The sequence below is a fragment of the Uloborus diversus genome, chromosome 1 (assembly GCF_026930045.1).
Source record: "Uloborus diversus isolate 005 chromosome 1, Udiv.v.3.1, whole genome shotgun sequence".
Lineage (NCBI taxonomy): Eukaryota > Metazoa > Arthropoda > Arachnida > Araneae > Uloboridae > Uloborus > Uloborus diversus.
Genome location: NC_072731.1, coordinates 164,562,138 through 164,580,025, shown reverse-complemented (window position 1 = coordinate 164,580,025; position 17,888 = coordinate 164,562,138). Strand labels below are relative to the sequence as shown.

General features: G+C 34.6%; 1 protein-coding gene across 1 annotated transcript; it reads left to right on the top strand.

Moving 5' to 3' along the window:
- The first annotated feature begins 2,890 nt into the window (after window positions 1–2,890).
- On the top strand, window positions 2,891–17,521 carry LOC129216821 (protein ATP6V1FNB-like). The gene is made up of 3 exons (XM_054851041.1): window positions 2,891–3,041; window positions 11,244–11,493; window positions 17,337–17,521. The coding sequence occupies exons 1-3, from the start codon at window positions 2,970–2,972 to the stop codon at window positions 17,519–17,521; spliced, it is 507 nt and encodes a 168-aa protein (XP_054707016.1). The 5' UTR covers window positions 2,891–2,969.
- Window positions 17,522–17,888: the final 367 nt, after the last annotated feature.

Sequence of the window (17,888 nt, the reverse complement as noted above, 5' to 3'; positions counted from 1 at the left end):
TTTCTTCAAATAACTCGAAACTTATTTTTGCAGATACTGCCGTTTACCTGCACACAGCAGTATAGCTATCGATAATTTAAATAGGTACGCTGAATAGAAGGGCATTTATGTCTATAATTTACTCTTTACTTCTGTTATGAGTTGCATATATAATATTATAGAGCATGGGAATATTTCTATGTTTTAGAGTTTTGGGTTCAGATTAATCATTTCATTTTGGAAATGTCAGCAAAGTCGAACATTCTTCACGCCGAAATACAAGTCTTTGGTGTCAAATTGAAAAATATTAGGAAAACTGCCAAGGCTCCCACATATCGAAATGTTATATTTTTTTAGAATGTAACTGCATGCATCCTTCTATGAGTAGTGCATCAACAGCACATTAGAGACATATCTTTCATATGATGCTGGATGTTATTCCAGGCCCCACAATGTATGCCCGAAAAAATTTTAGGTCTAGAGATTTTCTCTTTGTAATCTTGATCTGTAGGTGTTCTAATATGAGAATATCTTGGGTAGACACGTTGAATCCTGCGCAAAATATTTTTACAGTCCATTAATGATAGCGGCTCAATATTTTTCAAGGTCACTAGCGCATCCAGCAAAACCTTCTGAAGGAGTTTGTGATCAAAAATACCTTCTAAAGAGGAATTTTTGATCAAAAATACCTTATGAAGGTGTTTTTGATCAAAACAGCCCTTTCATATTCATAAGCTACTGTATTATAATTTGCATTTATGTTAAAACCAATGGCTCTTGGGGGTGTTTTTACCCCCCCCCTCGCTGCGGCACTGTTTAAGGTTATTTATCGTCTGCTATCAAAGTAATTGTTTTCGAGTGAAAATATTCCACAGCTACAAAAACTTTTTGTTTCACGTTTTTCTGTGACAATAACTATTTAAGCAATGGCTGATATTTCTAAACTGAGTTCAGAAAGTTTAGGTGTGCAATTGAAGACATCTGAAGACAGTTTTGACAAACAAAAATGTATTATGTGTCAAAAGAAATCAAGAGAAAAATTATGTTCTCTGGATAAAAACGAGTTTGTGAAGATGCTGAAATACGCAAAGACGCAATATTGAAAAACGCTGCAAGAAAATATAGGGTGTCATTGCAGAAACGCGACAAGAAATACTCATGAGGGAAAACGCTGAAAAAAATGGTAGTAAAAAATGCACGGACAAGTTATTTTGAAAGTGAAAAGAAAGTTTTAGAAAATTTGGAAAGTAATGAAGGAGGTCCAAATCAAGTCGAAGTTTTCTACAGAGTAGCAGATCTTAACAGCGATATGACTGTTTCTGCTGCGGATTTATATGCACATCCAAACTGTATAAGTGCTTAGATTGGAAAGTATATTAGTCAGGTACCAATACACAGTCTGCGCAACATCTACCTTCAAAATTTGAATTGTTTAAAAAGGGAAATGAAATATTAAAGCCTCTTTTAAATGCTGGGCATGAATTTATTTTTTTCAGAAATAAAAGAATTGATGCTCAATGCTCAATGTAGATGAACATGCATTGGTTTATATTAATGAAATAAAACTAGTTTTCGTAACAACGTGTAATGAAAGAATTCTTTTCTGTGTTTCCGAAAGAAAGAATGAACCTTTGTGGGTATTTTCTAGTCATTTATCTTCAAAAGTCCTTGCTGCTGCTATTCACTCACAAGAAGCTGAGAAGACAGCAGAATGCATCTTGAGAAAATCATTATAAGATGTTGATTTTAGACCACAAGAGAAGTTCTGCGATGTGATTAAAGATGGTTCAGGATGTTCTTGGCTCAAAGGATGAGGAAAATGTCAAATAATGATTCAATCACTACACAGATGCAATGCAAAAACAGATCGTAACCTTTTTTAAAATTAACTACTCTTGTAGTTTTCCTTTATTGTGTTGTTAAAGAAACATGTACGTGATAAACCTGAGTTAAAAAGGAGCATTCTGGTTTATTCATTAATTTTTGCACAATTTTTAGTAACCAGAATATTCAACAACAAATGTCAGACATATCTCCACGTAAAATTGTGAAAAAAGCCAGAGCGGCTTTTATGACGTAATTAATACATTAATTTACTTCCTGAAATCCAAAAACTGCAGTTCAAAACTAAAAGCAAATTTGGAGGTACGCCCGGTGCGAAAAATGTATTGAGCAAGTGAACCAAAATGGCAGCTTTCTTTGATGGCCTGTATATTCATTTCGCGCATGATTCAACATGTCTACTCAAGATATTCTCACATTAAAACGCCTACAGATCAAGATTCCAAAGAGAAAATCTCTGAACCTAAAAATTTTTTCGGGCATACATTGTGGGGCCAGGACTATGTATGCTGTTATGATCTCTAATCTCATTTTTAGTAACTTTAGTTTGTAATAAGGTCCCGAAATATACGATATATATATAGCGATCCTAGCTTGTATATTCTTCTTTAAAGAAGCAATTACGTTTATACAGGACAAGAGTAATTGACTTTATGTAATTACGAATATCTAACATTCTTCTTTAGCTTTCTAGTTATGTTAATGCTATGGGTAAATTCTTTCGTAAATGTGATGCTCTTGCTAAGATTTTTTTTATTCATACTTTTCTTGTAAGTTTTAATGACGTTTTCTTTAAAACTTGGCAAATAACTTCTGGAAAATTGTAAGATTATCACAGAAATCAATCCTGAAATTGTTAAAATGCCTCGAGCACGTCTACAAAATTGCTTTGCGTGCGAGTTATCATCTTCGCAGATTGTTAATACTTTCTCAAGCACGGAAGTTTCAGTGTGACGTATATCATGTGATCCATAAGTGAAGAATTGCACTTGGCGCGAGGAAAAATGTGTATCTTTGAATGGTTAAGATTATTTTCTGAAACTACAGCTAGGCACACTATTGTCTCGGCTTTTATGTGCACCTTTCTTTTAAATTTTAAATGATCTAAAAATTTATTTTCAAAATTAAGTATTCTACAAATTTTATGTATGGCGTGGGACGATATATTTGAACCTGCATTTTATAAATGTTGGACGGAAGCTTTAAACAAGGAAGAGAAGGTAAGTACATTTTAATGCGACAATAGGGAATATTTCGATAATTAAGAATCTGGCGCGGTCGTCCTATTTTCGACGCAAATAATTTAATTTTGGTAATCCTGCTGATTTGTAGTAATCCTATGTGAATAGATGTTTTCGATCTCTTTGTTTTGGTTTGCAGAGAAAAATACCTCTCGCGCAGGCGCTGGAGCCAAAAATTGACGCCAATGAAGAAGATCGCCAGATTCCCAATTATCGAAATCTTCCCCGACAATATAAGAATTGTTAAGAATTTGAGTGATCAAATAAACATGGGCAAAGTTGCATTTTAAAAGTCAGAACATAAAAATGTCCCCTAATATCAAAAATTTGAGGTCATTTTCATCACGTGGAGCATGCTAAATTGGCGACAAAATTACCCATTATTGAAATAGCTGTTGCCAGTTTTATTCCTCATACTTTAATTTAAAATTTTAGTTGAACATTTCTTGTTATTGTTTTGTTCTTTCATTTGACGGATACTTTTGTGTTTTAGTGGCAAAATTAATTATTTGGTGGAATTATTATTATTTTGGGAACCACTTTAATATATCCCCCAAATCGGAAATGTGGCGATTTTTTTTTCTCGCCAAAACTTTGTTGCCACAAAACTTAAAAAAAAAAAAAAACCCTCAGAAAATGGTACAAAATACAAGAAAATGCTGAATTTGGCAACAGCAAAAACCTAAAAGCTGAAAAAACCTAAATTGGCAATACCAAAATAAGAAACAGCAACCCTAAAAAATCTGTAGGGAGTGCCAGATTTGGCGTGTAATTTTTTTGGGGGCTATATCAAAGTTATACCTTATTTTGGTTCAATTTCTTATTTATTGACTTGCTTTGTTTAAAGTCCAACGTTAAATTTTTAATTTTAGTAACTTTGATTTTCGCAACGTAGTAAATAAATGCTTTTTTTGATTAGCTGGGCAAATAAATTTGAAACTACGCAATTTGCTCGGTTTCATGATAAAAAAATCCTGCCAAATACATACGTTCGGCCACAATAGCATTAAAGGTTACAATGAAATTCAAAATAATCCGCCAAATAAATAAAAAGTCAGTACTTAAATCAAATAAAGGAAATTAGTTTAAAGTAAATGAAGTTGTTTTAATTTAACAATGTTAAATCTTCATTAAAATGGAATAAAATAATCCGAATGTTCCATTATTTATCGCTAAGTGAACACGTTACCATAACCCTTTTAAAAATATTAAAATACACAATTGAAATAATATTAATCTAATATTTTTCCAATCAAAACCCGATATATTGATAGAATGGAGGATTTATCGTAATGTGGGGGTGTGCCAGAGTAAAAGAAAAATCGCACTACTGAAACTGTTGTTGCCATTTTCTCTTGAACTCTACATTTATTGAAACTTTCATTGCTATCTTTTATTTACTAGGTGAGTTGCTATTCGCAACTCCAGCGCTCGAATACGCTACCTTGCGGTGATTTACAAAACTGCCGAAGAAACTAAAATATTGCCACGTTGCGTTCCACGTGTGTCTGTTGACGTAAACACAGGCAGTTTGTTCTGAGTATTTATTAACACAATCGATGTGTCTTAGTTTGCTTTCAGTTATAGAAATTAATTCGTCCCTTAGTAGTATTCTCGAGCTTCTCAAAATAATGTTAGTTTTCCTTATTCCTTTCTAAAATATGAGTTGATTGAGAAATGGTGAAAGCAAAAACTCTACATTAACAAACTTAGATAACGTTATACAAGGTAAAAAAAAATATTGTTTTGTGTGAATTTGTAAGAATATGAGTTTTTTTTAATCTTAAATTAATTTAACTGACCATATTTTACAGCAGCATTTAGTTGGAATGGACAGTATGCAAAATATTTTCTTGAATATATTATCGTAGAAAAAATGAAAAATGTTTAACCGAGAAAGAATTTACTTGATTCCTTTTATTATCAGCTGAAAAGTTTCGCCAAATATGTTCAGGGTTATAGCTTTAGCATTGTGTGAGCAAAGTAGCCTTGGCGAGATTTCGCGTTTTTAGTTAAACTATTTTTAATTTTTATCATGAGTGGAATAAAATGGTAGTAAGATTACAGAATTCGATAAGTAAAAAGAAATAATGGTCAATCAACTGAAAAGAAAACTACCACCATATATCCGGAAGAATTTTGTAGATGATTTGCATAACATGACATAATTAAATCGTAACTCAGGAATTAGAAACATTGAAACAGAAAAATTTTAAATTAACCGATTCGGGAATTCGAGAGAAAGACCTCAGCTACAAATGCAAAACACTAAGCGCTAGCCAAGCAAAGCAAAGAAGTATCATCTTCGTTTGGTAATAATTTGTAATGTCATATTAAATTTTCTAGCATTAATTGTTATTCTTGTCAGGCCACAATTATTATTTAGTTTTATCAAGAATTGATAAATATCGAATTCAACATCGTGAAAATGGCTGCTTAGAACTACGAACTACGTAGTTTGCACTAATGTTTGACGTTTAGTAATGCTTCTTGAATTTTCATTTCTTTCTACGTGGGCCAGAATATCAACAAGACTTTGAAAATTAATTTAAAAAGAATAAAACGAAAAAATCATGCATACGAACAAAATTTACTACGCTTATTAGCATTTTCTTCGTTACCACGTGCGTTTGTTTTATTTTTTTCGTCCGCCATTAGACAGTGACTGCAGTGCCCCCTATAGTTCGTTGGAGTTGCGAATTTTTTAATAACTATAGTGGTAACATTTGTTGGGATATTTGTTGGGTGGGTTAAAAAACCATCGCATAGTCACAGCATTGAACAGTATGCGAAGCAGTTTCAGCTCGATAGTTTACCCCATGGTTGGATTAGTCGTGCTCTTACAGCAGATGTACTAAATGTATATCTAATTCTTCTCAGTGGTCGTACTAGGTCAAAAAAATATGACATTCCTGTGTTGGTCACCGATTTCCGCAGATCTAACCCCTTGTGATTTTTTCCTGCGTTAGTTTCTGAAAAATAACGTGTTAGGGTCACTATTTTTTTTTAAGAGGGAAAATTGAGGCTATACACTGAATAAGCGGATAACTAAAGTGAGCGAATCACTCCCTCAACCCTCTAAGGATTGTGGCGGGGGACAAAGTACCACAAAATAATTTTCCGTTTCACTGGAAGGTCATACAGAAAATATCTATAGAAACTTGAACAACTATTGTTTCATTGTAACCTTAATTAATTAAAATAAGTTAAAGCATTCACATGAGTGTTTTCTTTGTGTTCCACAAGGGGGCTACACCCGGTGCTCTCTGACACTCACTAACCAAAGAAGATTGCTTTATAACCTTCTTGAAGATTTAAATCGTCTATCAGCTTGAAATGCGCCTACGTTTAGAACAAAAGAAAAATCCTCCCCCCTTTCTCTCACAAAAAATAACTTTATGTAAAGAGCTCATTACAGATAGATCAATATTCTGTAAATTAAAAAAGTTGAATTAATCAGTACCAGATGGCGATTCTTACGAGCCGAGAAAAGACATTAAACAACCGCTATAGTTCCTATTTCCCTTTAAGTTTCTAAATCAAGTTTTAAAGTTCTAGAAAATGAAAATTGTGAAACGTAAAATAAAGCTAACACTGACACATTTTTTATGTGTCTTCAAAGGATACTAATGGTATAAGTCTGAAAAGGCACATCTTTAGGCTTCTATACTGACAACATAGGAAGGACACGAGGAAAGGGAGGAATCAGGTAAATTCCCCCTACATTTTTCGAAATTGGTTGATCTGTATAAGGCATAAAGAGAAAAAAATTGGGGGGAAAGGGTTCTAGAGTTCCCTTCCAAGCGATATTTTCAAAGTTGATGTCAAAAAGCGTAATTTTACAATTTTCGGTGACGTTGAAGACAGGAAAAAGAAAGGGTTCCCCCACGATTTTGTTTTTTTTTTTTTTTTTTTTTTTTTTTTAACTTTTTCTTTTTTTTTTTCAAAATTGAAGTCTATTTTTGGGTATCTTTGTTTACAATGGGATGCTGAGGGCTCTTCCCAAAAATTCTCCAAAATGGGAAGTTCTAGAAATACAATTTTAGGTTACTCTTGGTAAAATTAATGGAACATGGAAGCATCGGGAGCTCTCTACGAAAACGTTTCGATTTTGAACTATTAAAAAACGAAAAACTCTCATTGGTCACGCTTGAGAGAGAAGGAGGCTCAGTGATCTCATTTGGAAGCATTTAAAAACTGAAGTATACTCTACCCAATTTTAAACTGCATTTAGTTACTATAGGGAATCCGGCGACTATCCTTCTTAATTTTTCGACTTTGGAATTTCAAAATCATAACCTAATAATGTGTTTGAAAACATTAAAAGGAAAGGGAACAGGTTTCTTGAGTGTTTCCCCCCATATTTTTTAGGAGAACGCTGTGCCCTTCCGCTTTTAAGCTAACTTTTCAACCTTAACTTGATTATCCCTCCTTGCCCCTTAAAAATTTAGACAAAACTGCACAAAAGCTATTTTTTTTCAAAAGGTAGCTTTTGTGCAAAAAGCTACCTTTTGAAAGGGCTCAAAATTTTGGATATTCACATAATTTCAATCCAAAATTTTGTGAATATCAAAATTTTGGATATTCACAAAATTTTGGATATTCACATCACATTAGGCTCAAAATTTTGGATATTCACATAAGCCTGTCCCTGAAACGTCACTCTTTCGTTTCAATAACTTGTCCACAAGAATCTGATTAGAATATATCTGAATATTTTTTGCATTACCTTTAAAACTAAACATCAAAAAGCTTTTCAATATTTTAAAAATAATTACTATGGAAAACACTTGAACATTGTATGTACCTAGAAAACCAAAAAGTAAAAGAAGCACCTTTTGTGTTTTACAAAACTTCTCTAAACAGTACCCTTTTATCTGAAAGCGCACTGGGAAACACTGGTTAACGCACGGCATTTTTTCTGAAACTGAAATCGATTTTTGGCTATAGTGCTTATAAAAGGGTTACGGAGCTCTCCCACGAAAATTTCAAAATGTGAAATTTTAGGCTATGTTTAGTGACTTTAAGGGAACGGCGAAGTTTCGAGGATTTTGTCTGGCAATTTTTCGATATTTAAATCTTATATTTGGTTTCCGTTGCAGCACCAATCGAAGATTCTATACTATCGGCCACACGCGAAAATGAATTTTAAAAAAAAGTTTGGACTGAACTGGTTGTTGCATCAAAGTTCTCAATTGTAGACTTAAGGCTAGTATAGTTGGTGACTTTTAGACTACAGAGGGAACACATATCTGAAATAACTTAGGTACCCCCTTAAGCATAATTCTGGCCCTGATTACAACCGAGGACTAATTTATAAAAAGGGAACATATCCAGTTTCAAAAACTGTTCAGGAGGTGAGAAAAACGAATTAAGGTAAGAGCAAAATAGTTTTATCAACTCCTCTGGGTACAGAATTGAGCACAAAAGCACAGCAAATCAAAGGGCCAGAGTAAGAAATGTTTTTGTTAAAAAAAAAGAGATATCGGCATCTTAATTTTGGATATGTGCTCTTTTGAACAAAAACCTGAATGTTGAAAATTCCAATTTCCCCAAAACTCTAATATTTCACCTTCTCACATTCTCTTATCGAAGTACATAAACCTAAAATTTGTAGATTAAAATTTGAGGATTTCGGACATGTGTTTTTTTTAATCTAAAAGTCTTCGTACTACAGATTCTTTCAGGGTCCCCTTTTGTTCAAAATAAAACGTGCAGAGGACGGATTTGTCACCTTTTGATCAAAAAGCCACACTTTACCCTTAATTACGAGTAAAATAGGATTTTCCACGTTCGGACTTCTTGAGAGTAAGTGATTTGATAAAGGTCGTCTGAAAGATTTAAAAAATATCATAAAATGAATTTTTCTAACAATGGGGGACATGTTCCCTTTTGATAAATTACTCCTCAATTAATGCAGCTCAAAAAAAAAAAAAAAAAAACTTGCCCTCCCCAGCACCCCGGAATTCAGTCCTAAATCCACATGAGTTCAGGAGCTCTCTCGAAATCGAAATTTTGTTCTGTTTCAAATTCAGTTTCTCGTAGTCCAGACTTGATTTAGCTTTCCCGTATGCGATCGGACATGAAAATACTCGTATAGCGATAATTTACAATAGACCAATGAAATATCTTGCCAACTGACAGCATTTAGTTGAATCTGTTACAACCAGTGAATACCAGGTCCGTGCACAGAAATTTTGGGGTACGTCACAAATGACTTTTACGGGCCTCCCTCTTTCTTGTTTACTCCCTACGTCACTACATATATTTCACCCCTCATTTAAAAAATCTCAAGCCTTCCTCAGGATCAGAGCCGGGCCAACAGCTGTCCATTCTCTCCACCCCCTCCCCTCCGTGTATGCTCCTGCTCGTGCTCATGTATCAACACCCCAAAGCATGATCCACACATTTATAGCAGTGCCGGGGCCGCTTTGTCTAATGTCTAATGGTGCAAGTCCCGTCAATTTTTGTTAACAGAAGTACAAATACGAGTTTTTAACCCACTTTTTTCATCCCGGGCGCTTTTCCGGGCCGCGTCGGACACCAATTTTTCTGGTCCCCTCCCGTTTCCTCAATGTGGGGGCCATGGCCCACAGAGCTCCAAAAACTAGAGAGAAAGTTGATAAAAGAGAGGAAAGCGTTCGTACGTGGTAAACTTCGGCTATTTACTTTGTTCCCTGCTTAGCGTGGAAAAAAATAAACCTGTTTCCAAACGCTTTTTTTTACACAGATTAAACGAATTACATGTTTTTATATATTTATTTTTAATGACACTTTAAAAATGTTAAAAATGTGTTAAATGTGATGTGTAATGTGTTTAAAAATGTATCCCCAGTCGGGGATCCCCGACTAGCCTACCTGGCCAGTCGTGGCCAGTCCGCCCCTGTATATATATATATATATATATATATATATATATATATATATATATATATATATATATACACACACCTTCGTCCGGTTCCAACTTTGCCTATACTAACTTGCACAGCTATAGGCACTAAGGGGCTCATGAAAATTAAAAGACGGAAATTTTGTGCAAAAAGAGAAAGTCGTTTCTAATTTTATCTAATAACATTTCACGCTTTACTTGCATGCTTGAATTTATTGGTCTGACTTCCACTAAAATATAAACCCTTAAATTTGCTGTTCATAATAATTTAGAATATTGGAACGATTATAATCTGATGCAGGAAATAAAGCTTTTTCTGAAGATATATAATTTTAATGGGTGTGGGGAAACTTTTCATCAATTCAATAGACAATTTATGGGAAATTTACCTATAACAATCAATTACATAAAAACTAATTCAAGTTTTAAGAAAAACATTCCGAGGGGCAAACCCCCGCAGCTTTAAGTAACTTTGTACCAAATTTCATGGTTATAGGTGTTGGACTCGCCATAAGCAGAAGTTTACAATTTCTTTGACGTTACTTTAAAAAAAATCTAGACATTCAATGTAAAACACTTTGTATAAATCGCCAAAAGACCTAAAATCTGCAATGGCTTGTTATGTACCATATTTAAGTATTTAAAGTGTACTAAGAAAATAAAAACTTACAAATTACATTTAATCCGACCGAAATTGCCTTATCGAAAAACCGAAGAAAAGCAGTGAATTAAAAAACCAATAAGGTGAAGTTTATATTTTGGAGAAAAAATAAATAAAATTACTCAATAAATTTATTTAATTTTAAGAAAACAAACAAACTATAGAAAAAGAAGTTAATAAAAATAAGCTCTGTAAATACGTTAAATAACAAAAAAAAAATCACTTTAAAATAACAATAAAAAAGCAGCGTAATAAATGCTATATTAGAGTGAAAATGCTATTTAACTTGCACTCAGTTGCAGAACTGTGTTTCAGGGTTTCAAGGGTACCCCTTTTTTCAATTCAGAAAAAATGTAAGGTTTGGATGTAAAAATCTTTGGAAAAGACATTAGATTGGTTTAAGTAGTCAAAACAAGAGATTAACAATAAAACCAAGAAAAAATCAATCCTTGAGTAGAAATTTATAACCTAATTCCCGTCAACGGCTTTTTTTCTTACGATCTTTTCATTTATTGTCCATACATAAAATGAGCAAAATATTTTCATAAAAACTTTGAAATTATACTCCTCTGTAGTAATTAATGTGCCTTTTATGTTTTACATCTACCCATTTTTGTTATTTCATTAGATTCGCAGGAAATGGTATTCAGATTATGAATCAAAAAAGCAAAAAGCCTTGGCAGGTGAGAAAGAAGCAGATTATGAGGAACTGATCGAGAATGGCTGCACTTGTGGAATGTACCAGACATCCGACAAAGGTTCTAAGATAGTTTGGCCTCGGACTGGAGCTCTCGGAACTACCACAATCATAAGAGTTTTAGACCAACCAGCACAGATGAAATCACAGCCACAAGATGTGAGAAACACTCTATATGAAGGTAATATTCATATCCGGTAGGACTGAAGAGATGTATTAGGTTAAAAGGTAATTTAAAAACTCTAAAAGGACTGCATCACAATGCCTTTGCTTTGTTTTCCGTTTTTATTGCAATTTTATGAAAAAAAATCAAGTCAATTTTAGAGGCAAAAAGCGCCCCAATGTCACGCGGATTCAGTATTGTTTATGAAGTTCTTAGGGAAAACTGCATTAATCGAATTTCTTTGATGCCAACACCAAGTTTTTTTTTTTTTTTTAAAGAGAGCATTAGTTTGTGATTTAGTTAAAAGGAGAACATTTGCATGGTACTATTTCATACAAATGACTTTAAAGATCAATGACAAACTAAAAAATACAGGTGGGAGATTTGGAATAATTACGAAAAGAGATTGATGTCTGTTCTTCTCTATGTATGAGATCACAAATAAAGCAGCCATGTACGTTTCACAAGCAGCAAATACTAGAGACATGTTCCATAAACGTTACAGTAAAACACAATGTCGTGAGATTCCGACTGTTGTGCCGTGGTCTGATTGTTGTTCTCCCAAGTTTTTCGTCTGCATCCGCGGCGGTCATCTTCAATGTTTACGTGTTCGAAGCTTCCAGGGAAGCGACTTCCTATCAACTGATGCAGATTTCAAAGTGTTGTCATTTTTTATTTGGGAAGAGCTAGCTTTCCCTTCGTTTTGGGCCAGGATGAGCTGATGAACGTACGTCCTTGTTTCTGGTTGGCTGAAACTTGAGCTCTCTTCATTCTGGTTGGAGATTGGCTGCTGGACATCCGTGGCTGTCTCTGGTTGGCTAAAAGTAAATCTCAGGTTAATGTCTAAGTGCAGCATGCCAGAGTTTGTTTATCTTAATTCCTTCTTCCTTTTTGTTGAAATTGTTGGGCTGTTTTCGATTGCTTCTCTGTTTAATCTGGCGTAAGAGTAGGGAGTCCTTGAAAGTATTTTCGTTTCGTGTCGGAATTTAATGTCGTGGGTCCCATCTCTAAAATAGTGTACCGCGACTGCTGATTTCTCAGTGGGACCCGGACAGCAATTCCTTCGGTGTTCTTTTATTCTTGTACTAGCCGCCTTCGGCGACCAGCTGGTCCGCCTTTTTACGCCAGGGTTGCCGCCTTCGGCGGCTGCATAGACAATTTAGCGACGGTATTAATCAATGTTTTTCTCTATATATCAATATTATCATCTGCCTTTTTACGCCAATGTTGCCGCCTTCGGCGGCTGCTTAAATAAGTTTCGTGGCGGTATCAGTCAATCTATATCTATATCATTATTAATTTAAATAAAATATTTTCTAGATCTATCTCCAGTTCCGTCGTTTGGAATATTTTTAAAGGGGGGAGGGGAGACACAAACTGCTTGCTCTTCATGCAAATTTTGTCGAAAAATAACAAAAAACACTTCTACTTTTACTTGAAAGCATTGTTTTTTCAAAGTCATGGTGTGTATGTGGGGGGGGGGGGGCATTGACACCCCGTTGAAGTTCCTTAAATAACGGGCATGTCTCTTTCTTGCTGTCCATCTACTATATCAACCTCTGCATTTTTCTATCTATCTATCTATCTATCTATCTATCTATCTATACGATCTATGCGTATCTACCTCTGACAGTAATTAACAATGTTTTCAAAAACCTATTAGAGTGTCTTTGGAATTTAAAACTATTCGCCAAAACGCATAAAGAGATAAGCTTTAGCGTTAAAACTAAAAATAATCTTTGTTCATCTGTTAACGCACCAAGCAATCATGCTGCCGAAACCCCGCCCTTTAGCGAGTGAAGTGATTTTTTTTTCTGCAATTTAAAATGCTTTGCCGTTTAAACAAGACTTTAATAAAAATGTTATAAAGAATAATATCACAATTGAATAATACGAACAATGAAATTATTTACTTAGATAAGTAACTATCTTCAACCATAAGAACAGAAACAACTGTTGTAGAAATAAGGAAAACAAAACCCAATGGAAAAATCCCACAAAATAAAATTATGTCCCTGAAAATTGAAAAAAAAAAATGCCTTCAAAAATCAGTTTGCCGATTACAACAGTCCCACAATAGCATAGGAGGAAATACGGTGTTATGTGCTTCGCACTGTAGGTTACGTGGTGTATCAATTGGCGATGCAGTCGTTAATTTTTTCGGTACAATTTTCTGTAAATTTTTTTCTGTAATGTAAACAACCCATTTTACAGTATATTTACCACAAAAGTTTCCTGAATTTTAATACTGTACTGGAATGCATGCTCATGGAATTGCACACAAATCCTTTTTTTTATTTTTTTTATTTCTTTTTTTTTTTTTTTTTTCGTGGAAAAAGGTAGTCATCGTAATCCTGAAAAACTTGTCTGCATTTCTTATTTCTACTTGCGTAAACCGGTAGCAGAAGCAGCGTGACGTTACAACAGAATTAAGAACAGTAAATACGGGACAGGCTTCTAGGAGTGAAAAGGGGGGGGGGGGGAGATATTTTTGAGCCGTCTAATCATAATCAATCTGAAAAATTCAATCGCAACAAAGCATTAAACCTCGCAAAAGTCGCTTTTAAAAGTATAAAAATCAATTTCTTTGCGATTGACGACGCATGCGCAGAAATCATATTTCCAACATAGTCAATGACCAAAGAAGAAGCAACCATTCAGTCCTCATGCTCTGCCACCAAAACAAAAACAAACAAACCAAATCAGATGGAAAATAATTTTTGCGTTTGCTGCCACATGATTTTCTTATTGATCGTTTCATTTTTTGTTTCACTTTATTTTTTTCTCTTAAAAAAATGTCTCGTTCTGTAAAATAATGTTATCAGCTAGAATACGGGACTTTAGTCGTCCCGTATGGAAGTTCCTTGGGACGCGGGACAATTTTTCAAAATACGTGACTGTCCCTTGAAATCCGAGACGTCTGGCAATCCTGGTTACAACCGTCGCAGATATTTGAGGAGGCCTGCAGACTTTTTCTGAATTAGAAAAAAAAAATCCGCTTTTTGCAAAATTTTCTCAAATTTTAAGCAGAAAAATATAATGAAAAAGGCGCCTAAATTTATTCTTGTATTAAGGCTTCTTTTTTGTTGTTCCAATGTCGGCCGATCCGCAGGAACAGGGAATCTTGTGAATTCCTGCAGCGGGTAAAGGGTTTCTCGCATCTTACACTAGTAAGTCGCTGATTCGATGGGTAGGCATAAAAAAAGTCTTGATGTTGTGTTTGCGCGGAAATCTTTCGATTCTGTTGGTGACGTCTTCAATGTAAGAAGGGTAGGCTAAAGATTTATCCGCTGCTTCTTTAGAAAGTTGTCTTTCAACTTTGCGGTGGAACGATCTTTAAATTTCTTGCTTTGAAAAGCCGTTAGCTCCAAAGACATTTGTGAAGTGCGAATTGTTCCCTCTGAATAACAGTTGGCTCGCAGTTTCTGTTGGCCCTGAGGAATGAAGTTTTCAGGACACTCCTCTTCTGTCGAGGATGGAGTCCTTGCGCAGATAGCGATCCGTATGTGTAGGCTCATGATAAATCCGTGAACTCTGTGGTTGACCATGACGTCCATGAAAGGCAACTTCCCGTCATTTTCGGTTTCCATAGTAAATTCAATTTTTTCAAGTCAGCTGTTTATGTGAGTCAAAAATCGATGTAGTTCGTTTTTCCATGGTTCCATATCACGAAGGTGTCGTCGACGTATCTGAGCCAGCATGTCTGTTGTTTTTCTTTGTTTTTCTGCGGTGCTGATAGCCACTTCTTCAAATTTCTCCATAGAACAGTTGGCAATTACAGGACTTAATGGACTCCCCATGGCTACACCGTCCTTCTGCTCGTAGATGGTATTATTCATCTTGAAGTACTTTGTCGTTAAGACATCATGGAACAAATCAGAGATATCTGATGAATATATTTCTCGCACATTACACTTCGAAATCTGCATTAGTTGATAGAAAGTCACTTCCCTGGAAGCTTCGACCACGTAAACACTGAAGATGACCGCCGCAGATGCGGTCGAAACGTTTAGGGAAACAATACTCAGACCACGGCACAACAGCTCGGAATCTCACAACATTATTGACACCGGAAAAGAAAGCCTTCATTCTTACGTTACAGTAAAACGTTTTTATATCCGAAAATCGTAAAACTTGTAAAATCACGACGTAATAATTTAAATACCGTTTACACGATATCGCCTATCTCAGCATTTTTGCATTATTCCTTAAATTCTTTGTCGTTATATTAAACATGAGTTAGCATAGAAATCATCTCTTCTCAGCTCTCAGTTACATCCTGTGTTGCTGAGAAGCATCTACTCGCAGATATCGTAAAGGTATTCTGCAAAATTTATTTGAGGATAGTTTTTTGAGGGCATTTAGAGATGTTAGGTATAAAAAAAATTAATCGCTTTTTTTTTTCAAGCGTGAGAAGTTTTCAGGCTTTGCTGGAACACATTAGTGCCATCAAGGTACAGTTTCTAAATAATTGAGCCAACTAAAATTATTAATGACAAGAAAAAATAGGCAGACATTATTTTCTTATCTGAGTGTTTTACGGGTGGATTATATATATTACAGAGAATCTTTTTCATCATCGTATCATTTGCTTGAAAATAAAGAGTTTTTTTGTTGAGCAAAACATAAGTGTCATAGAATGATAAGGCAATTCGCCCGATGTAAATCTAGCGAATTATTTCCTCCATTTGCCTTAGTTGGTTTACCCCGGAGTTTCTACAACTAACTCATTGAATGAAGTGAGACATGGGATGTGTCCGAATTCTTCTGCGTAAAGTAGGCCTAATGTACAGGGATGCTTTTCATCGATATTGAACTTTCTCCAGGGTGACGATAATAGGTAGCAACCAAACTACGTAGAAAAAGAGATGTAAGCACTGTAAATTGAATATTCCCAATTATACTGCAATTGAACGTCTTATTTCTTCGATTAAAGCAGGTACAGTACAAATATTTAAAAAAAAATCTATAAAACTCTTATTCAGTCTATTAAAGATCGTGTGAAAATGATACTTAACATTAGAAGTGTTTACACTATATGCCGCTATAAAATAAAAAGTTTTGGTTTTCTCTTGGAAGGAAAAAAAAATGAACTAAGCAAAAACTTATCTTTGATTTCTAATTTTCACAAAACCGGATTCTTGCACGTATGTATGTATGTATGTATGTATGTATATATGTGTGCATGTAGGGGAGGGTGGCCCAAAGCGGGTTGGTTTTCGAAGAACGCTCAAAATTGTAGTTTTTGGATTTTTATCACAACAATTTCGGTTTTATCAAGTAGCAGAGTTCTTGAACTTGAACATAAAAAGTGAATTTTGTATTATTTAAAACCCAATATTTATTATTAAACTTAATAAACATGCGAAAAACCCGCTTTGCCCTAACATTGAGCCCAAAGCGGGTAAGTATTTCAATAATTATAACCTTAAATTAATAATTAAAAAAAAAACGGAATGACCATCGTAGTTTACACGTGGATAGTGTCAGAATAAGTTACTATTATTGACAATAAAAAAATAAGCTATTCTTCGACTAATCACAAGTTACAAAACATCTTTTTTTTTTAATGTATCATTTTTTTTTTTCATTTTAAGCCTGATTGCGACATGCCTCTTCATGCTGCTTTGCTGGGACTAATAATAACTCGGGGGTGTTCGGGTAAGCACGACATGCGTATTCATCGCTGCTAACTTATCATAGGGGGGGGGGCATACAAAGGCCTACCCGCTTTGGGCCACCCTCCCCTATGTATGTTGGCGGCATCATATATATGTGTTTGTGTGTGTGTATGTGTAAGGTATGCCTATTGATTTGCATTATGTTACATGGATTGCACTTTCATAAACATATTTTTACAGGCATTAGTCGTGAAGGAAAAGGAAGGTACTTATACTTAAAGAAACGCTCTAGGAAGGATCCAGAAGAACGATATTATGACCCTGTATGTACATCAATGACACATGGATGGAACCACGGAAAAGATAATGAACTGAGCTGCACTCAATCTGATAAGTGCAATATTCAAAAAGATGCCTTTGTTTAGACTCAATCAACGGCGGATTTGGAAGGCGAATCAACTCCGCATTAAAATTAATAATAAAGAATAACTTTTTTCAATAATATTTCTTGTTATTCTTATTATATTATAGTTGTTTCAATTTACAGATGTAAATTTAAAAAATAATAATGCAGCAGTAACGTGTCTAAGGTTAATTTAGTAGTCCAGAAAAATCAAATCGTGCAAGCTGAGTAACCATAAGTGCAAAGCAATTCAGTGCTACATAAGTATGGCTAGATTATACTCACCTGTCAGAAAAGGGTGCTCATAAACAAATAATTAAATTTTCAAGAATATTTAAAAATTTATCCACACAAAAAAACTAGTGTAGTACAAAATATACAATACTTTT